The sequence below is a fragment of the Xylona heveae genome (genome assembly GCF_001619985.1).
Source record: "Xylona heveae TC161 unplaced genomic scaffold L228scaffold_10, whole genome shotgun sequence".
Lineage (NCBI taxonomy): Eukaryota > Fungi > Ascomycota > Xylonomycetes > Xylonales > Xylonaceae > Xylona > Xylona heveae.
The window spans coordinates 874,709-896,010 of NW_017264202.1; the positions used below are offsets into that span (position 1 = coordinate 874,709).

The 21,302-nt window shown below is 48.5% G+C and overlaps 6 protein-coding genes across 6 annotated transcripts; 4 read left to right on the forward strand and 2 right to left on the reverse strand.

Annotated features, from left to right (window-relative positions):
• Window positions 1-189: 189 nt before the first annotated feature.
• Window positions 190-2,146, reverse strand: L228DRAFT_270508 (hypothetical protein; the record flags this gene model as incomplete). Its single annotated transcript, XM_018335413.1, has 4 exons — window positions 190-693; window positions 752-1,183; window positions 1,241-1,956; window positions 2,014-2,146. 4 exons carry the CDS (start codon window positions 2,144-2,146, stop codon window positions 190-192), a joined length of 1,785 nt encoding a protein of 594 aa, XP_018185992.1.
• A 2,488-nt stretch (window positions 2,147-4,634) lies between these two features.
• L228DRAFT_270509 (hypothetical protein) lies at window positions 4,635-5,690 on the reverse strand (the record flags this gene model as incomplete). The annotated part of the gene is made up of 1 exon (XM_018335414.1): window positions 4,635-5,690. One exon carries the CDS (start codon window positions 5,688-5,690, stop codon window positions 4,635-4,637), a length of 1,056 nt encoding a protein of 351 aa, XP_018185993.1.
• Window positions 5,691-8,823: 3,133 nt separating this feature from the next.
• L228DRAFT_285144 (hypothetical protein) lies at window positions 8,824-15,241 on the forward strand (the record flags this gene model as incomplete). Its single annotated transcript, XM_018336310.1, has 5 exons — window positions 8,824-8,920; window positions 10,187-12,703; window positions 13,646-13,957; window positions 14,008-14,330; window positions 14,384-15,241. The coding sequence occupies 5 exons, from the start codon at window positions 8,824-8,826 to the stop codon at window positions 14,834-14,836; spliced, it is 3,702 nt and encodes a 1,233-aa protein (XP_018185994.1). The 3' UTR covers window positions 14,837-15,241.
• A 351-nt stretch (window positions 15,242-15,592) lies between these two features.
• L228DRAFT_254066 (hypothetical protein) lies at window positions 15,593-16,633 on the forward strand (the record flags this gene model as incomplete). The annotated part of the gene is made up of 1 exon (XM_018333803.1): window positions 15,593-16,633. The coding sequence occupies one exon, from the start codon at window positions 15,593-15,595 to the stop codon at window positions 16,631-16,633; it is 1,041 nt and encodes a 346-aa protein (XP_018185995.1).
• A 417-nt stretch (window positions 16,634-17,050) lies between these two features.
• On the forward strand, window positions 17,051-18,264 carry L228DRAFT_273031 (alpha-galactosidase A; the record flags this gene model as incomplete). The annotated part of the gene is made up of 2 exons (XM_018335590.1): window positions 17,051-17,483; window positions 17,513-18,264. 2 exons carry the CDS (start codon window positions 17,051-17,053, stop codon window positions 17,881-17,883), a joined length of 804 nt encoding a protein of 267 aa, XP_018185996.1. The 3' UTR covers window positions 17,884-18,264.
• Window positions 18,265-18,771: 507 nt separating this feature from the next.
• Window positions 18,772-19,606, forward strand: L228DRAFT_213501 (SCO1-SenC-domain-containing protein; the record flags this gene model as incomplete). Its single annotated transcript, XM_018329988.1, has 3 exons — window positions 18,772-18,957; window positions 19,059-19,377; window positions 19,494-19,606. Coding segments are annotated over 3 exons (618 nt in total), but the record flags the coding sequence as incomplete, so codon positions are not given.
• Between the last annotated feature and the right edge of the window lie 1,696 nt (window positions 19,607-21,302).

Genomic DNA, 21,302 nt, shown 5'->3' on the forward strand with positions numbered 1-21,302 from the left:
CGACCGATGGCGGGGATATCCAGATGGCAATAGAGGCAATGAAACACGGATTGGGGTATTAACAATGTCACAGCGGCAGCTCGAACGTGCTATTACAGAAGTCTCGTTCCATCAGCCGCAACATAAGGGAATTCTTGTGGAAAGTCTACAATAGGAAGGGTTGAAAATATTGTAGAAGGAGCTTAGAAATCATTTAGTTGAAATCCAGTATTCCACAAACAGAAGCTTGTGGGCATAATTGAGAAACATGTCAGACGTCACTTTATCAGGAACCTTGACGAGCTCTGTGACTTGTGTCAGAAACCTAGTATCCTCTTTAGAATCGACATAGCTCGTCTCGCGGTACCCATCGAGACGAAAGAGTCCAAACGATGTCCATACACCTCGGGATCGGTCTTTGACCATAAATCCGACAAGTTTACCGTCTTTGCTCGGATACCTGCACGTTTCAACTGCGAGGATATCACTCAGCTGGACTTTCACCTTATAATTTTCCAACACCGCTGGTATTTGCGCTAGAGGCGTAGGACTAACATGACAGCCAAAAAGTTGAATTTCATGGGACTGGGGATACCGTTCGCATTCGTCGATGGCGATCTGAAAGCCCGCTTCCGATCTTTTAATTTCGGTGTACGTCTTATGCGCCATAAGACCGTGCGAAGGACATAGAATTCGGCCCTCGCTCGTGCCAAACTGCGTCTTTTTGTCAGCCGAGGCCCGATCTCTATCCTGATTGTGATTTATTACATACTATGAAATTCTTCTCAAAGCCAATCTTCTGTGTGCGAATCCAAAGAGTACTAACGCGCTCGGCTTCGCGCAGACGGTAGTATGTCCAGGACGCTTGAAAACGCATGGCTGCTTCGAATTCCTCGTAGAATGAATGTTGGGATTCGTCCTTTACCGGCCATATGCCCAGTGTACAGGCTGCAGTGGTCGCTACGGCAATGCCACATAAAGCTGCTCCTATATCCAAAGTCCTCATCCTAGGAATGTGCCCCATACAAGTCATCCACGAGCGTGCTGAACTCGAAATACTCATATCAGAGCAACCATTGATTCCAGGGGTATCAAAGACTTCAGAGATATAATAGATGTTCATATCGGCTGCTTTGGGGTCATTCCAGCAGACTGCCTGCACGGGCGAATCATCGCTGGTACGGATGTATCGTAATTTCAGCTTCTACGCAATGCACATGGTTAATTTGAATTGACCAAGACGACATGTCCAGATGCTTACATCCCAGTATAACTTGACCTGATGCGTAGGTTCGAGGCGTAATCTTTGCCACCAAAGATCGTTTACCACTTCCGGAAACTTTTGCTGTATGATTCGCACTCCCCGGGCATCCATGCCTACCCAGAATTCTGTGCCTAAATGGTGCTTGATTGGGGGCTGAGAAACAGCATTCGACAGATACCGTCGACCTTCGAGCATGCGTGTTTCGAAGTACAAGTTCGAGGCCGAAAGTGTCGAAGGGTGGCAAGGGGCTGATGCAGAGGCTGCGAGACTGAGAAAAGCCCATTGCTGGGATATGAGACTGTCCAAGGCATAGTGAAGAATCATTCTCCACAATTCTGATGGCAAGGCAGGACAGATGTTTCGTTGAAAGTAAGATCCAAAATGGGCAAGCCAGTATTGTTTCCGCTCGCGCTGAAAGCGCCGTGACGGGACATATCTGAATGCTGAACACCGCGCGAGGGCTATGGCATCGGCCTCCTTTGGCAGCAAATGTTCTACTACACGATAGCAATGTGGATGGGTGTACCACGCTGGGCGGCGGACATCAGCAGCGTAGCCGCTGTCATCGTCGTCTCCAAAGCAATGATGTACCTGGATTTGGCCGCGCCGGTGAACATCGAAATGGAATGTACGGCTCTCGCGTCTTGATGCAGGATCAAATGGAAAGGCAGCGGTAACGCTGCCAATTCCATTGCGGTCCGGCTCGTCGATGCCTGCAGTGATATTGCTTAGTGCCCGTCCATCATCCCGAGTCGGAAGACACGACTTACAAACTTGAATGCTCTCTCCATTTTCAACGTCGAAGCCACAGTATGCACACGTAGGTAATTGAACGCAGTATGGGCCTATGGATCTGAGTTTCCTTGGCAAGTCGTCATCTGGGCTTAGCGCTCGTTTGGTCATCCTGAGACAACTTAGAAAGAGGAAAGCAAAGGGCAGATAATCAAGAGACCTACACTTAGTGGATGAGCATAGTACAATTTACACACTTGACGATATATTACCTGTCCACTGCGGGGCGCCGTGCTCTACAATTTGATATCTAGTCCAACTTCACAACGCCCTGATGCTATGGTTGGAAAATGTCGATCGCCAGATAAAGGGAGCTCGCATGGCTGTGTGACACCACCTTGGTGCAGCGAGAAGATGTTCATTCGGGTAACTTCTCATCAACTTTCTGAGCCGCGAGCAACAACCAATGAAAGAAATTGATCATGTTGGCGCCAAAGACGACATGCCGGGATGTTTCTAAACGGGGCGAGATGCACCGTATTCCCAGAGGAGATACCCCGTACCTTTATCTATAAGTGCAGGCGTTATAGCCGAGGTTTACTCCCGATCGAGCGTGGCTCTAGCTAAAATCCCAAAATAACGAGAATCATTAACTTACAGATACGACAAAATAATTGTCAAAAGAAAAAGAAAAAAGCTTATTACATCCTCAGGGACCACTCTCTTAAAAAAGCCGGTTAAAACTCCAGAGAGGATGGAGTGAATCACTTTTATCAGGAGAAAGGAACTCCTTGTCCCAATGCACATTTTGTCAATCTTCTGCTGACAAGCCGGTTGAAACTGTACTCATCAGTCAAATAGCTTACCGATAAAAAGTACCTGTAGCTCAGGTACACCGTACGATAGTGTTGCAGTACAGTTATAGTGCCACTTTAGTTACCCGACCATTATTTGTTCACCATCACTCCACGACAAGCAGTAGGAATACCCCGAGAAGTGAATTAGATTGACTACCCGCGTTCCTGCACTTGACTATACAGAGTATATCCACCTACCACTCAACCCAAACTAACTCCCTACTTTTATCATGGATTCTAACCCTGCGTCTCAAATCGGAGAATATATTTCACGCTTGACATCACTGACAAGCCCGGAAATTATACCGTGCATACTACGTAGTCCCCCAGTTCCCAGTTCCCAGTCCCCATGTTTGAACTTTGTCTTTTACGTTTATATCCGCACTCCTTACGTATTATTGTACCGGAGTACTTCGTACTTTTCTTTGCTTATCAGGGTTACCCTACTGTACCTTTGACTCTGGCCCTCCTAACTCCCTTCCCCCAACCCCCTGACTCCCGGGAAGCCTTCTCGGTTATACCTAACCCAAGGTATAACGGGAACCTATGATAACATTACGAGGGGCAGGGTAAGGGTGCCCCTAAGGCCAAGGTCAGTTCTGTTAGTTCTACTTCTCCTGGCTCTCGCTAGGAGAATTACCTTACGGAGTACCGTGCAATCGGCCCTCCCCTACGATAGAGGTCTTGCACAGTGCATCGAGGTACAAGTGGAGTGATAGCCTGATAGGTAAAGCGAGGTACACAGTAAGGAGCGTCATGGGTTTTCGAGCAAGGAGGTACTTCGTACTTGGCATGCTACCATCGCATCACGAGTGCCCTCGTACTTGATAAGCAAAACAAAGAGACAGAGAGAGAGAGAAACAGAAACGGGAAAGAAGTACCGTAGGCAACTGAGAGGGTTTTATCGCCAAGCAGCAGGGCGCAAGGCAGAAAGGCAACGACGCAGCAATGTAAAGAAGGCAGTAAGGTACAGTACAGAGAGTACTCTGGTAGAAATGTCCCGAATCGTGTCAGGATTTAGCCCTAGGTTCCGAGGCAGCGTGTTAATTTGAATTGGAGGATGTGGGTGGTGAGAATTTCAGTGAAGTCTGTCGAGAGAATGGCCTGACACTGATGGTCGAGTAGTCGCTCGTTGAAGGGCCAAAATAAGGGTTTGGAAAGGTATACCGTATACACGATAGCGACTGCAAGACTTCATCATTCCCATATTGAAATGGAGTGCCGCCGGTGGTAAAACATCGTGTGCATCGCAGCCAGCCTAATGACGATACATGTCACGAAATCAACACACCGAGGCAAAAAAAAGGAGAAATAATAAGAGAAAAGTTTTTGGTATCAAGCGTATAATATATATATTTCAGCGATATCCAAAGCAAATATTACTCGGATATACTACTGCAGGGTGAAGACACCCCAAGATTATAATCATCATACATGTCCAAACTAATATTCAGACTAAAAGAAGAGACATGGAACGACGTTTGACAACACGCCAATCTTCCCCTCTTTTTATTATATTCTCTTCATAATTCGTGAATCGTAATCCGTAACAGTGGCCGTGATCGTAAGAGTGCTCAACATCCCCCCCAAAATAGTCATCCAACCAACCCAAGTTGCTAAAGACGCCGCGTGCTCAAGCTTTTCCGGTTTGCATCAAGGGTATGTCTCTGAAAGCAAAAAGGTATAATGAAACAAACATTAAAGGAGAAATAAAAAAAAATAAACCGAAAAGGGAATCATAATGGCAAGTCCGTGATAGGTAAAACAAAAAGGTATAAGACGCCAGTCAGGCATGATACTTGTCATTCATCTGCTTCGCCACAGCAGAAGACTGTTGAGAATGTCCGCGATGTCTTCTTCTTCCCTTGGCCGTTGTTCGAACGCGAGCTGAAACAGCGCTTAAACTTTCGCATACTATCTGACGCGCCAAAGCAGCGCACAGATACATCATCTTCAAAAAAGGACCGCTCATTTGGGTTTGGGGGGGGAAGCGGGGCTGGTCGTGGGTCAGGATAGTTTGGCAGCTGCGGCCAGACGGTGAGCCTTGGACCTGCTGAGCATTGCTCGGTAGCTGCTAGCTCTGGAGGGAATATTTGCGATGGAAGAGAGTCTTTTCGAGGAGGGAAGTCTGGTCTTTCAAGCTTATCTGACTTTATCTGCTTCGTTCCTGATAGCGGATCTGATTTCTTCTTGTGCGACCGGGGAGACGCGTGACGAGGGACCTCTGCATATGCGCGAAACTCATGCGGCGGCGTTCGCGCTTGCTGAAGCTGTGTTAAGTTGTCCGTGGCGCAATTCCGATGGTATGGTGAGAGAGCACCAGCACCTATAGAAATTGGGGTATACTGGCATGCCGTGTCCTCCGAGTAGCGGAGGACTCTCCGTGGAGGAGTGCAAAGAGAATCTCGACCAACGGATTCAGTGCTGGAGCGGTACAGCCCAATGAGAGTATTCTCAGATGCACAGGGTGAGTGATCCGTTGTGGTCGAGGACGACGTCGGCGGTGGAGGTGTCCTTGGCGTATCTGGAATAACTGTTCTGCTCGATGCTGTTGATGTCCTGGAGCGGGTCGGTGAGCTTAATAGCTCTTGCTGGGCTGGCCAGTCCACTGCTACAGCAGCCGGCGTCATAGTGGACGCATGTAAGAAGGTAGCAGGTGATGATGGTGGAGCTGGAGGAAGGACCACTGGCGGCGAAGACGCAAACCGTCGGCCATTGGTTTTGAAGCTGCGAGCTGGACTTCTCTCAAGTGTGCACATTGAAGGCTGAAAAGGTGAAGAAGAGACTCTCTGTCCAACATGTTCCGCCCGGACTCTGCTGCCCGAAGGCGGGACTGCAATTCTCGAATGATGAGCCATCTCGCTCTTAGGTATAATAATAACAATCTCTAATCGACGCGACTGAAACGAGACTTGATCAGATGAACTAGTGTTATTGTCGTGACAGCAAGGCAAGCAACGGACAGATGATAATAATTCTGATCAGTCCGATAAGCTGCCACGACACGGGCGCGGAAATGACAAGAAAGACGATCATGAACGCGCTCAAGGGAGAGTGATGCTATGCTTATAACATATAACACGTCGCACGTATACACGGCCCCTCGCTCTGCCGAAGAGGAGAGGGTTCGTGGGGTCGGAGCTTGGAGCTGCACGTCCATTACGTCTAATTGCCGTTTTGGTCGACAGGGTCAGATGCATTCCAAGTAGGATAAGGAGAGCCCTCCATTATCCAAGCCTAGAGTTGCATCCCCGCCGAGTAGCGCGACGAGTCAAAAGCAATCCGAAGCAGCGCTGTTCAGCCAATGAAACGGCGTCGGCAAACCCTCGACTGATCTGCATGGAGATTCCGGGGGATGGACGATGCGGATCGACGCAAGGGCGGGTAAGTTGGACCCTCCTCCTACAGTAAGAAAGATGGAGGGTGGTTACTCCACTGACTGCCGACTTGGTGTCAAAAGAAGCCAATTCGAGTCAGTGTGTCACCGCAACTGCCTAGTATGTTCCTCTTTGCGGCTCCGATAGCGACTGGATATACCCCTTCATCCACGCCCCAGCCGCACAGTCCAGCGCCTCTCATGCACCGGTTAACGCGAAAGGCCAAGGAGGGCGTTGATAGAAGAGGGGAAGAAGGGTAAAACCTAAAGGTTGGCCCTGCTACGGTGGCTGCCACTGGAAAAAGCCATCATCTCTCCTGGGCTTGATGACGCGCAGCCATCCCCATGTCCAACATCCCAAAAGTGCTACCATTTCTTAAACTCTCTTTGTCGGTGAAGATTTTTTCAAGTAGTGATGCATCGAATGCAGGCTGTGGGGGGTTTTCGATGGAAACCAGTCCGCTGTGGATAGCACGGCATCAAATTTCGTTCACAGTTCCGATATTAAGAAACTTCTTGGACGGAGATTGACTGTGCCACCGTCGCTCGGCACACCCGAGTGTACAAAACACAAATGATAATTACAACGTCAATGCTTGGCTGAAGAAGTCTCCATAACCCGCCATGAGTGGTACGATATCTTGGATCAATTGTCTTTGATTCCGGGCAGATGACTCCGGCAATTGACGAGAATGGGAGACATTTGGGGGTTGCAGTTGCACGAACCAAATTAAAAGAGACTCGAGAGCCAATTAATCGGACATTTTGATTCAATGATCGAACACTTAAGTACGAGCACTTGTTCTTCTTTCCTCCTCTCTCGGCTGGAGAGTATCTAGTAACCTCATCTCGTCCTGCAATACCTACCTGCTGTGGGCAAGACCAGTGGTGCTCGCTTTCACTTCACGCCGTTGATCTAATTCATTAGCTGCAAGGACTAGACAGACGAGCAAAACGAGCAGGAAAAACCGACGTCGAGCATTTGCGACGTCTTTTCCTCTCACACTGGCATCAAAGTAAAAAATGCGAGGGTGGCATACCGGGCCGGTTATCCGGCAGGCACAGTGGGCGACTCGACTGCTCAAAGAGGGCAGCTAGTTTGGCCTGCTGGTCGAACTCAAGGAGGATTTGCTTGGATTTAGTAGCGAAGAAGAGAATATACTACGCAAGTACATACCTGACTGACCGCTTGGCAAGATCGCTCGGATGTTCAAAGCTCGCGACTAGTCCAGGTTTTGTCGTTGGTCATCCAGGGGGATGCGCAAGTGCAAGCCCTTTTTGCTGGGGAAGATCATCTGCACAGTAGATGCAAAAGCCATAGGTGGTGAGGAGCAAACTCGAGCAAAACAATGTCAAGGAAAACTTTGAGCCAAACGGCATAGAAGCAAATTAAATGTACGGCCTATTCTTTTTGTGTGTTTGCGCATGTTTCCATGCGGCCTTGAAACCTTCACGAGCATGACATTGGGGGAAGGGGCGCAGGTCTGCGACGTGAAATGCTCCGTACATACATACTGTAGTCGAGCAGTAGGAGGGGGTTGTGATTGGGAAGGCTGAAGGAGGACCGATGGGTGTAGCCAGACGCGCCAAGATACGAAGGATAGAGGGACGTGACCGCCATTATTGTCGTATCATATCATAATAATAATAATAATAATAATAATAATAATAATAATCAAACGCGACGACCGTTTTTTGAAGCAGGAATGATACAAAGGCAGACAGGACCAATGTGATCTCATTGATTGCCCTCTCGCGCTACTCGTGGGGCGCGGCAGGAGGAAGCTCATGCTCCGTGTTATGCTCATGGTTAAGCCAGTTTGGAGAAGGGAAAACGGTGCACGAGCTACTAAGGATCTTTTGCGCCGATGTTGCCTCGAAAAACACGACAACGTACGGAGTATTCTGTTTTTCCAAAAAGAAAGAGTGGGATAGGGAAAAAGAGATCAATCCTTTATTGCATGATTCCAGGAAAAAGAGAAAAGGCTATGGCAATTCGGGAAAGCAAGCTAGGGGTATTCTGGGGATTGCATAAAATTAAGCGATTGACTCTCTGAGCTACAAAAAGTTCAACGAGAATGGTTTATGCAGGATGACAGCAATTTCCAAAGTAATTTTGCACCGCGGTATGATTGCTTTGAAATGGAAACAGGAGAAGGGAGATGCAGTGCAAGCCCTTGGTAAAGTTACCGAACATGTAGACATTATATAAATGAACGATTGGCGAACTAAGCGAGCCAAGGGGGCTTGGCGGGAGATGAACCGTGGAACGACAAGGGAACCAGAGAGGACAGTATCCGCCGTCATCAGCGGATTTATGCCTAGACCCATAACCAATCAACGAGGGATACAGAGAACACCTAGGTAGTCTTTCAACAATCAGCGGTAGGAAACCCCATCAAGTTGTGACCTCTAATATCGCCAAATGGTTTCAGCTTGGCGACTTTGATAGTGATTGGATTCTCGAGGGCGTCATCGATCTATTGATATGAACCCTAACTATCATCATCGTCCTTGTTGAACACACAAAGGTAGCTCAGCAGGCCATGTAGGAAAGTTTGTATTTATTGGCAACCCTGTCTCAATCACCAGTCATACTCCTATCAGGCTTGATCATGTCCTCGGAGCCCGAGATGCGAGGATCAAAAGGAAATGAGATCCCATCAGGTGGCGCCTTTGAACCTACTTGTCGGGCTGACGGGACCCTGTCGAGTTTGCGATGGCGAATCTCATTTCGAATCATTTAGATCGTCGTAATATTATTATTTTACCACTTCCAATAATAGACCTTCTTCGATATCTACCTCCGTACCAGAATATCTCACCAGGAGGAAGATGGGATCGGGGGCCACTGTGACCAAATCGGCCGCTTGCCAACGCATCACTCGCGAAATGAGCCACTCGCTATGCTTGCTCTGCTCACAACCCCATCCCAGTAGAGGTTCCTGCTACCACAGCAATCTCAAAATTCACCCTCGCAGCAATACTTGCAGGCTACCCAAGTCATTGCAGGGTCACTTATTCTACGAGACAGACGTGAATTTTTCGCTTTTGTCTTATCAACCTGATTCACCGCCTTCTTGTCTTCTTCTGGTGACGCGTTGATTGTTGTCTCGAGCAATACCCAAGTCCCCGAAGTGAGATGATCTGGTGTGAGAGATTAGCGCACACTTGTAGCCAAGGCTGGCCCGCCCACGTCCTCCCAGTTGGGCAGGCGCTCTTCGCCAACGAATACCACCTCCACGACATCCATCTGATCCGCCCTTGAGTGAGAGAGACTGGGCTGCGCTTTGCGCTTGAGGGTTTTTCTGCTTTTTCTCTATTTTTTCCCATTGCTCAGGTCATTGTGGTTAAGCGTCATATTAGCATGATTTCTTTGGACATTTTCTTCACTTCTCTTTTCGATTATCTCCTACTACTTGCCAGAGAGTTTCGTTGCGTCACCGGGACCTCCGCACGCAAAGACAGCGCATTTGCGACCTAACAGAGCTGCGGCCACGTCCAGATTACGATCCTTTGATCGCGTGGTCATCTACGGAGGTAATATATCACGATATAGATCCATTTGTTTCAGACAGCGCAGTTTTCTTTTTTTGGCTCTCCAAATCTGTCATCGTTCCCACTTCGGCGCTACGGCTTTTTGCATTTTCAAGGTTCATCGACTGTTCAACGTCGTTTGTTCGCCCAACCTCCTCCAATTGGGACAGGGGTCTACACCCAGCCACCGTTTACCAGGTCCCAACCTCAGCGACCATAATTTTTTGCTTGACCTGTTGCGCTCAGTTTGCGTTCACTGTGATTTTTGTTTGAAAATTTTACTTTGCAAAATTGCTTAGACTTGCATTGTTTTTGCCTTCGTTTACTGCACCTCGGCGATTTCTTTGTTTATGCTTTTCCGTGGAGGAATGATTCCTCGCAGGTGAATTTCACCAAGTTAGCTGTTAAACTGGTCTATTCATCTTTGTATATTGTCGCAAGCTTCAATTCCCAAGCTGGTCCATTCTCAGGCATTGGCGAAAAATCAACCCTTTAACGAACGTCACGATCTCACCACGCGTCACGATTTTATCACGTCGTCTTTGTCGCAACAACGGCATCGACAACCAACGCGCCCCCTGACGCCTGCCGAAGTTGGAATCTTCTCACGGCCGTCGAGTTCTTCGGGTAGCCCGTCAACTGTATATCGGCGAACTCCTCGTCTCGAACAACGGCGTGGACCATTGCAGCCTTCAGTTGATCCGCCGGCACACCAAGCGGACGTGCTGGATGACCCGGAAAATTTCTATATAACCAGCCAACGTCTAAGAGAAGGACTTCCAACTCTCCCGCCTGGAACACCTCGAATTTCACGTCGCACCGCTGCAGCAATCATCTACGCCCTCGAGGACGCACTCCGTGGACCTCATCCTTTTACACCTGACCTTGAAGAGGAAAACGCACCTATGACCGATCTAATCGGCGGAGGGTCTGCCGCTTCCGGAAATGGACGTAACATCAATGGAAATTCTCGCGCTGTGTCGAGATCAGCTTCGGGTACGCAGTATCCGGCTGTGCGAGGACCACGAGATATCATGAGGGACCGTCAAGCGAGGGAAGCGCGGCGTAAAGCAGAAAGTGAAGCTCGAGAGCGGGAGCTCCACGATGCAGAGCGTCTCACCCAAGAGGAAAGACGAAGGAGCGCTGAAAGAAGAGCTACAGCAGCTGGCGTCACTGGGGGCGCTGTTGGAGGAACTGAGGGACACGGATATCGTCGGTCGGCTGGGAACCAATCGGCCCGTCCGGCTGCAGATCCAGGGGTCTCTTCACCTGACACCGGCAGACGACAGGGCGAACGCGCCGTCAGCGGCCCCGCGGCGATAAATCAGACGGGAGAGTCCCAGATGAGTGGAGGCGGGAGACCTCGAGGCTCGTCTGTTGGTCAAGCCGCAGCTCGCACCGGAACATCGCAGCCAACCATGACTCCCAGCGCTTCACATCGCCCTTCAGAAACGCAAGCTCAACCAACACAATCAAGACCAACTGCGGCTTCAGGACTTCAAGCGCAAGGTAGCTCTGCGCCGCAACCTGCTTCTCAGCGAGCTCAAGCCGCCACGAGCGCATCAAATGGCGCAAACCAACAGAGAAACCCCACAGTGTCGTCTTTTCCGCATGCGTTTGAGCGGTGGGAGCAGCTCTCGTCTCATTGGGAGGGACTTACTTCTTACTGGATCCGGCGCCTCGAATCTAACAGCGATGAAGTCCGCCAAGAACCACTCGCACAACAAATGTCTCGGCAAATTACAGATCTCTCTGCTGCCGGTGCCAACCTCTTTCACGCAGTTGTTGAGCTACAACGACTTCGGGCTTCTTCGGAAAGGAAATTCACTCGATGGCTTCTAGAGCAAAAGGGGGAACAAGAGCGCGCTAAGGAAATCCAAGCCGAATTGGAGACAGGCCTTCGTAACGAACAGCAAGCTCGCATCGACGCAGTTCAAATGGCCGCGCGAATGGAAAGAGAAAAGTCCCTGTCAGACAAGATGGTCGCCGAAATGCGGCGAGAGCTTCAAATTTCAAAGGAAGAGGCTCGAAGAGCCTGGGAAGAGCTGGGACGACGGGAGCAGGAGGAGCGAGATCGCACAGCTTCTCTGAGAGAAGGGCAACCAACGCTCGTGGGAGGGGTGCAAGTTGTTCCCATGGCAGGAGCCCCAAGTAGACATGCAAGTACGAACCGGTCTCATACAAGTGAGGCGATGTATCCAGGCGGTGTTGGCCCTTCAGCCATGACCCCAGCCGCTGGACCAGGGGTTGTCGGTCCTGAGGCCGCATATGGAATGTACGATCCTGATGTGCGGTCGACGACGGATACTGACCCATACTTGGAACGGGGACAAGAAGGGCTGTTGCTGCCGCACCTTCATCAGGAACACGATGTAGCCGCACTGTCTGAAAGCGGAGCCACAACACCTACAACTCGGGTGGCGTTTCAACCGACCGGTACCAGCGCTCCGCAGGTGGTCACAGTGCCTGCCACCAGTCAAGAGGCGATCGAGTCTTATCCCGCATACCAAGCTCCGTCCAGAGAAGCTCCCACAGAACCAATTTATCAGCAAGCGGTGACCGTGCCCCAGGCTCATGTAACTGAAGAGCCTGTTCACCATGCGCCCTCTACAGGAGATACCCTCAGTGAAGAAGATGAGTACGAACTTGACGACAAGGGCCGGGTCTTGTATGATACTCACGGTCAGCCCGTAATTGCACGTGGAGCGTCTCGATCCGAGGGCAGTGAGGAGTTTGAGATTCGCGAGCGAGCAGTCCCTGCTCAGCCCTATGGCCCGGGCTACGTCCCTGTTACCAGTTCGGGAGAATACGGCTACGGGGGCGACCCTGTCGACTACAGCGGGGCAGGATACGGCTGGGAGACGTCTGTCCCACGGCACCACCATCCCACTCGATTGAGCGATGTCATCGAGGAGGATGAGCGTAGTCGTACAAGCCCGAGTCGCGCCAGCCAAGCAAGTAGGGGGATGTACTAGTTGCGGGATCTGTAAATATGAGAGACCTCCCAAGTAAATCCTTTCCATCAGCTCTTCAGGTTGGTTGAGGACCAAGCAGCCCCTTCCCTCTCTTTCGTTTTCCTCTTTGATTCATCTTGATACCAAGATCTCGTTTCCCCCTCTCTTCGTGTTCACAATTAGATTCGTCCTAGTCTAGTTTAATTAATCCGCACCCCTGGTTTATTCCGCATATTCGAATCCAGTTGGTTCTTCAGGTTATATAGTAGCTGGTACTCAAAGAGTGTTATGCATGCATATATTCAGAGTGCAAGCATTGATTCTCTCGCTTCTTGTATGCGTCAAGTTGGGGTAAACAGAACAAGATGATGTTTACTGACCCGAGCTCCGGCAAATTAGCTTTAACCAAATTGGCTCTACCACCGACAATGGCACCGTAGATGGCCGCCTGCTTAGTGGACCAGACATTTTATTCTTTTCACGAGTATTTGAAGGCATTATCTGATCATCTTTTTCATCATTTAAAGTATCGTCGCCGTGGAGGAAGCTGGCAGGGTCAACGACGAAGATAAGCCCGCGGTCTGATGCAATCAGGTTTCGACTTGGGTAAAGGCTGCCATATGCAGACATTTGCACGGCACGTGCCAGTGGGAAGCACATGCAATTGTGGCCATCGCAACCTAGCGCTATACTTGCCAGCCAGTTAACGAATCCATAGAAAACGGCCACGACTCTTCACAGTCAGTTGGAGGCTATGCAGCATGTGATGATTGCTTGGGGGTCATTTACTGCCTGGTAGATCTCACTGGAGCATGCGACGTCATCCCCAGTATTGCCCTGTAGCACGATGCATTGATGATGGCATCACTCCAACACCAGTCATCGTTGGGGAGCGTCTCAGATCTCTTACCACGAGTGTCTCTGACCTTGCAGGAATACCAAACAGCAGAAGCACTTTTCAACAGGCTGCTGCAACACTATGGAATCGAGCACACCACAAAGAGACGGTACAAGCCAGCAACTCTTATTCAAGCTACATTCGGATATGTGAAATCTAAAGATGCATTCCTGGACTACTTCTTCCTATCCCTCTATGGAAATCTATGTGTAAGAAAGGAAAGCGCTTTTATACCGAATGTTTCCCAGGCTTTATCATACTTGGAGGATTTCTCTTCGTGGGATGCAAAGGGGACAAACGATCTAGCAGCTGCTATCGAAGAGTTTGCCGAACATTTGGTCGTCAATTTCTTTTATCCACGTAAGTTGGTTGACTGGTGCTCACAGGAATCATCCATTAAGACCATCTAGTCAGAGCTTCATCGTCCAGGACACCACAGCCCACGCCCGCGTCCTTATCTGCCTTGCAAGCATCTACGCCATCAGGATCAGTCCAGCGTCTATCCGTTCTACGAAAAAGCTGCCTGATCCGCGATCATCATCGGTGTGTGGTATCCCGGAAATTTGATAGAGGGGAGGCGAAGAGGCGTTTTAAGCAACACGGCGAGGCAAGTGCAGATGATGATGATGGGAATCACTTAAAAAATGAGACGAGTGACCAGCTTTCATTTTTGGAGGTCGCTCACATACTCCCCCACTCTCTCACTTCGATCTCGACGGAGGGTCTAGAGCTGGTTCGTAAAAATCCGTAGTTGACCGTCATTGCTCTGCTGATCCTTGTGTCCAGAGTGACTCGAAGAAGAACGTGCTTCAAATCCTCACTATGTTCGACCCTGAGATCAAACATCTCATCAACGGCCCCAAGATTGATACCCCTCTGAACGCACTCACGCTAACGCGTGATTTTCACCAACTTTTTGGCGAATTTGAGATCTACTTTGAGTCCACGGAGGTTCCATATCAATACAAGATTGACTCAACGGAGCAGAGGGCCTTCTTGCGTGATCCACTATTCCCTGTCACTCGTACACTGCATCTGAGCCCGGGACGTTCAATTGATCCACCCTCTCCTCGACTACTTGCAGTCCACCGTGCCGTCGCACTCATCTTAAAGCTTAGCGGTGCTGGCGAATATATAGAGAAGATTCTTCAAGACATAGAGGAACTGAGGGTGGAAGAAGATGGTTCAACAAATCTAGATCAGTTCGTCAGGTTGCGATTGGCAGCTTGGCCGGCATAATATCTGAATTTTATTGTACTGATTCCCCAACACGTTACCGTCGAATGTAATAGTGACTTGTTTTTAATCATGTATTTTTATTTTTTTTGGTGGTCACTACAACGATGAGCCATGAGAGCCTTGCTGCAATGACCGACAATCTCTGTAAGACTATACTAGCAGAAGACTCTGGCAAATATCCCATCATATCTGGCTTTTTAAATGCATCCAAATATCTACCTGCTCTATCATGCCTAAGGCCAGAATCTCAAAGATCATTTCTGCAGCGCGACTTGTGTTTTATGTGCTGATTCACTGCTTGTTTAATAAGAAACTCCTTGCAAGTCATGCATTTCAAGTGTAGTCAGTACGTTCAAGCAAAACAGATTTCTTAAATAAAATCTAGAGAATTTTTTTAAATCAAAGAATATTATAGTTAGATAATAAAGATGATAAATTATTAATAATTTATCAAGGTATAAAGAAGATAATACTTAAAGTAATAAATAAAAATTTATAATTCTAGTACTATATTTACTTACCATTGTTATTATAACCAATCGGTAAATCAAGCAATCACTGACTTAACTAAAGGGTTCGTTGAGGACGGTTATCGTTTAAAACTCGCTGGGTTTGACAGAGACGTGAGGGAGAACCGTCACATGACAGGCAGCATACAAATGCAACGCGCGCTCCTGTAGAGAGGGTCGGCCGCTCAACGACGTTTACTTAAACGTCAGGAAACCATTGGGACAAAATGTTGACATGTCTGCTCTTATGCCCTGTGGATATCGCTCCAGCACTGAATACCATTTCCACGAGGAACAGTCTGACGCCATTGTTCGAGTCACTGCCTACCATCGGAAAGATTACTGTCAATCTGTGATATGGTTCTCACCAGGCCAACACGACAGTATTCGTCTGTCGATAGCAACGCCTTTCCAGCGGACTTCTAATAAGGGACTTGGATCCCTCGATCGGCTACCCCTCGAGCTCTTGCATGACATGTTGCTACGTCTGGACATGCATTCACTGTTCAAATTTCGACAGATAAACCTCCGATCGAGACAGATAGTAGACTCTCTCAAGCAATATCAGATGGTGGTCTTGCATGGACTGAACCTTTTCTGTGCCTTGTTACGAACACGGCTTGCCATCGACATTTCTCTATTCGACTTTTACTATGCCCTATGTACCAAGACTTGCACTTTTTGCGGCGAGTTCAGCGGGTTTATATCCCTCTTAACCTGGACTCGATGCTGTTTCAAGTGCCTTCAAGGAGCGCCGGAAACCCAAATGCAAACTCTTCACACTGTCCGGAAGCAATTCCACCTGACCAAGGCCGAAGAAAACCAACTGAGTTCATTCAAGACCTTGCCTGGGATATATTCGATGATGGAATCTGCTTACAAATCCCGCTTTACTATCGTTTCTGTTCATCAGGCCATATTAGTTTCCGGACAGCAATCGCATACACTAGTGCAAGTACCGCTGGCGAACTCGGGAGGAAATAAAAAATATAACTTTATGGGGTCGTGCGCACTTCCTTATTATGATAGACGAACCGGCAAAGTACAACACGGAATATTGTGCGCCGGGTGTCAACTCGCTCTCGAAAAGGACATCATTGGCTCCAGAGGCGAGAAATGGGCATTCGAGGCTCGCGACAAGGTATATGCGCAAGATGACTTCTTGGAACATTTTCGATGGTGTGAACAGGCACAGCTCCTGTGGAGATCGAGTGGAGAAGGTAACAACCCGCCAACTGAGCTACCGGAGGCTGCTCGGAGAGGTGGCTACTTCAACAAGAGAGAATAACACGAATGGCGAAACTATTTGGCAATATATTGCGGCTCGGCTCTCTACGAATTGTCCAAGTAGGAAAGCATCCAGAAAGCGGGAGAATCCCCAGACTTCCCCTGTGGCTTGCATGCATGTAACTGGGCGCTTATAAGGGTCTGAAGCAACGCCATTGACTCGGTCGGTCTGATCTGGATCCAGCCGCCGTGACAAAAGACGCATGCGTTGACACGTTGGCTGCCGAAAGCCAGCTGTAGTAGCAACTTCGGCTCACCACTGTTGCCGCTCTCATTCAGACACCACCCTTCAGCTCAGAAAAAAGGGAACGCGGCAAGGAAGATCTCAGGACAATAACGTACGAATGCTACATCTCTTTTACGTTTGCGCTTCCTTCATCCACTCATAATCTTAACAGTGAGTGGTTCAATCCTGATAATGTCTGGCAAAAACGCTACAAACCCGCAAACGCAGCCGGTCATTCTGTCCATGGAAGTGGACGATGACGATGAATATGAAAGCGAATACAGAGTGCAAATCGGAGAAAAGGTTAAATATCTCGTCATCTCTCCCGGAACCTTTGACAGAGACACGCTTTCATTCCCTCTTCAGTCCCTACCCCATCTTCCTTACGACAAGGAATGGACCTTGGCTTACATCTCACGAGATAAGGCCAGTGGTGACTTGAAGACTTCATTCTCGGACAAAACACTAGCTGGAGTCAAAAGTCAATGGCATCACACCCGGGTCGATTGCTTAGCGTTGGAGAAGACCGAACAGCTCACAGCAATGGCTTTCGAAGCTGTCTCACATTCAATCCTTCCAATTGCTCCCCCATCATTATCAGCCACTATGATCGTCAAGATAGCCCGTTTTGCATGGGAGCTGCCTTACATTGAGCAAGAAAAAGGGCATATCAATTGCTTGAGGGCACTGGACTGTGCCCGCGCTTCCTTGGCCATGTCCATGAAAGTGGACGCATCATGGGTTTTCTTTTGGAGAAAATAGATGGACGTTCTGCTTCCCTTCAGGATCTGAGTCTCTGTGAAACTACTCTAAAGAGACTCCACAGACTGGGGCTAATACATGGGGACGTGAACCGTTACAACTTTCTCATCACGAAAGAAGGAGTGAAACTAATCGACTTTGAACGCCTTCAGGAGAATGCTAGCCCCACGATGATGGCGGAGGAACTGGAGAATCTGCGTACTAAATTAGTCGATGAGTCAGGACGTGGCGGAGGTTTCATTTTCCTTGGCAATAGCAATTGAAGTTAAGATTTGAAGGATTGCTTGACCTAGACACTCTCACTTCTATAGATTTGTTTTGTTCATTAATTTCTCCTCTTAGCTCAAGTTAAAGGTCGTCTAGCATCTTCAATAGTCGATCCCTTTTTAGATGAACTTCTCGCCTTGATACGAAGTACTCTTTATAATTTAATGATATAAGTCCCGAATTAGAGATCGGCGAATATAGCGCCAGAAGGCATGAGCGGCAACTTGTCAACGGAAACGTTGACATTCGTACTCTTTCAGCCTCGCCGCCTCGTTGCAGGAAGGGAAAAGCATGAAGGAAGGCAACGAGGCTATCGACCGGGGTAGAAACAAGGCTGGGGCCGGCAAAACTTCGGATGCTCTGCTGGTAAAACTAACCGAATCAGGCGAATATCTTGTGATTCTCGAATGGATTTCTCCGAGATGCCATAGCGGGAGATCCCCGGAGACGTTTCAAGAACAGCTCATAGCTGCAATTCAACTATACGGATTGCTCCACGACCGTCGCAATGTCGCGGAATTTAGCTTCAGTATCTACTACTCGTCTGGGCTTTAAAGCTCATCTGTCGAGAGCGTCATGCGGAGCATCCTTCCCACGGGCCGCGCCCGGATCCTTTGCGAGCCCAGCTCAAACGGCGTTCTCAAGGGTCTCTTCTCGACTTTTGACGACCCATTGCCAATTTGGAACTAGAAGTACTGTTTCCTCAAGAGGGCCCGTTGCACAGTCACGGTCTTTTACATCATCTTCTCGCTCTCTGTACAAGACCGTCGAGGAAGCAAAGTCACGATATAGGGCAGGAGTAAGTCTGAGGACCTTTTGGTTGTTATACGAAGACATAGGCTGATATAGATTTTGTAAAGCCCTTCTCTTGGGCGTCTGGAGGCCTTTTTCTCCTTGCGGGTGCCGGCTTGATTGTGTACTTCCGCTATGAGAAATCTCGCATGGAGCGCAAGCGTGTGACTGAGGCTACTAAGGGCGTTGGGAAACCTAAAGTCGGAGGTGATTTCGAACTGGTTGACCAGAACGGCAATAAGTTCACCGGAGAGGATATGAAGGGAAAATATGCTTTGGTACGATACCAATTCTCCTCTGGGCGCTCTCCACGTTTTACTGGAGAAACAAAACCTGGGGAATCCCGTTCACAGTTTGGCTAACGGCTATGAACCTTTAGGTTTACTTTGGTTTCACCCACTGCCCAGATATTTGCCCGGAAGAGCTTGACAAGATGGCCGATATGATTGATCTTGTCAAGGAAAAGAATGGCAATGTAATGCGACCCGTCTTCATTACTTGTGACCCTGCGCGGGACACGCCTGCCGTGACCAAGTCGTATCTTCAGGAGTTCCACCCTGACCTCATCGGCCTCACTGGAACTTGGGAGCAGATCAAGGCTGTGTGCAAACTCTACCGCGTCTACTTCTCTACGCCTCCCAACGTCAAGCCTGGCCAGGACTATCTCGTGGATCACAGCATCTACTTTTATCTCATGGGTACGTAATCGTCTCAGTGTTCTTGGTGCTTTGCATCGCAGCTGCATGCAAAAGCAAAGGCCGCGACAAAGCGATAGTAGCCGTTATGTTGTAATTCCATCTAACTATTTACATAGATCCCGAAGGCGACTTTGTCGAGGCCATTGGCCGTCAGCACACGGCTGCCCGCGCAGCCGAGATTATCAGCGCTCATGTGAATGACTGGAGAGGGAAGCTCGATAGAAGCTAAGTGGCACATTTTTGAAGAAAGAAAAGCAAACGATGCCAGTGCCAGGTACCCTGGCTGTATACTTTTAAATTTTAATGCGCGCACAAAAAACCCGTGGACTTGTATAGAGGACTATTCTGGAGCACAGGGTTCTTTTTTTTTTATGATATTTATTGCGAGAATTTCCCTTTTTTTGGTTTCCTTCTTCGGCGTGTATTATATATTAGATTTGCCATTTCTTTTCCAAAAAGAATATCCAATTCTCTTCTCATTCAATCATTCGGAAGCGCCTTGTTTGAAGAATAAAGCCTCGTACTATTCTTTTTTACAGTACCGGGGACTGGGAGGTGCTTCCCTGCGCTCTCTCCTGCAATTTACCTCCCTGGGTCGGAAAAGGATTCCGAACCAGTGGATTGGATCAGGTCGTGTCAATTTCCGGCAATGAAGAAGTAGGGGCATGCAAGAGCCAGACTTGATTAGACGCGCAGTTCAAAGGTTGTATCAATTGACAAGGACAAGGAAAGGTCGGTCGTCTCCGCATATGCACCCCGCAATCTTAATCCTGGGTCATAATGGGGATATAAGGGAGCTGGGGTCAAGTTCTAGACTTTGAAATTATATTTCCTTTTGTCATTGTTTTGACGCTGGGTGCATAAAGACAAATATTGGAAGAAGAGCTTCCTCATCCATCATGGTTTTTGACGCTGTTTTCTCGACAACAACGAACACCAGTGCTGCTCTCCTGCTTCGGCCAATGCGGGACAGTATCAACGGCAGCAAGCTGCTTGGCATTGTTATATGGTTGAGACTACCGTATCATCATACCTCGTGATCTACATGGCTTTGTTGAAGCGCTATCTCTTGGCATGATATCACTAAGATATACCGTATATTTCTTTTTGGGCTTGTTCGCTGTTTTCTACCCAGACTATTCTGATAATTTACGACACTATTTTGGAGGATCGGGATTTTATACAAGATCGTCATTTTGTCATATGGTCACGGATGGTGTTTCACATGTTTCCAGTCTTGTATCAAAAGGATCGACACTGCTTGTGCGCATTATGACGACAGCTGTCAAATGGGATTTTCATCTTGACCCGTCAATGGCGTATGGATCTCAGGTGTCAAAGACAGACGAAAAAAAAAATTGATGGGAAGACGTAAACTTGCATCTCCCATGTTATGGGGTTGCGTCAATGGCCCGCTCATCAGATTTGCAATGTATCGATACATGAAGCCTTTTGAAGGAGATCGTCCTTGATTATCCGGGGACACGGGGAGCCACTGACTTGGGATTTGCGCGGGGATCGAAGATGATGGGAGGCCTGGGCGGGGTTTACAACACAAGTATTATGCATGCTGCTATCTTGGGCCAAACACAAGAATAACAGATAGTGGACCACGGACGATACAATTCATGTTGAAGAGAAGGGCTGCGGTATCATCTACGAGGAGAGTACAGAGGTACAGAAAGGGAAATTGAGCTTGTGCTCTGTGTCTGCGGGGGATATGGATTCTGGCTGATGAGGCTCTGTAATTCCCGAAGCCGGATTGGAGGATGGGAGAGAGCTCTGATAACGAAATGACAAAGGGCGGTGATACCGAATGTAAACGACGTTTATGACCTGCCGTTTCGAGTAATCACCCTCCGAAACGCTTTTTGCCTTGGGTATCTCCACGATCGATGCGCCCATAATATGTACAATCCACCGAG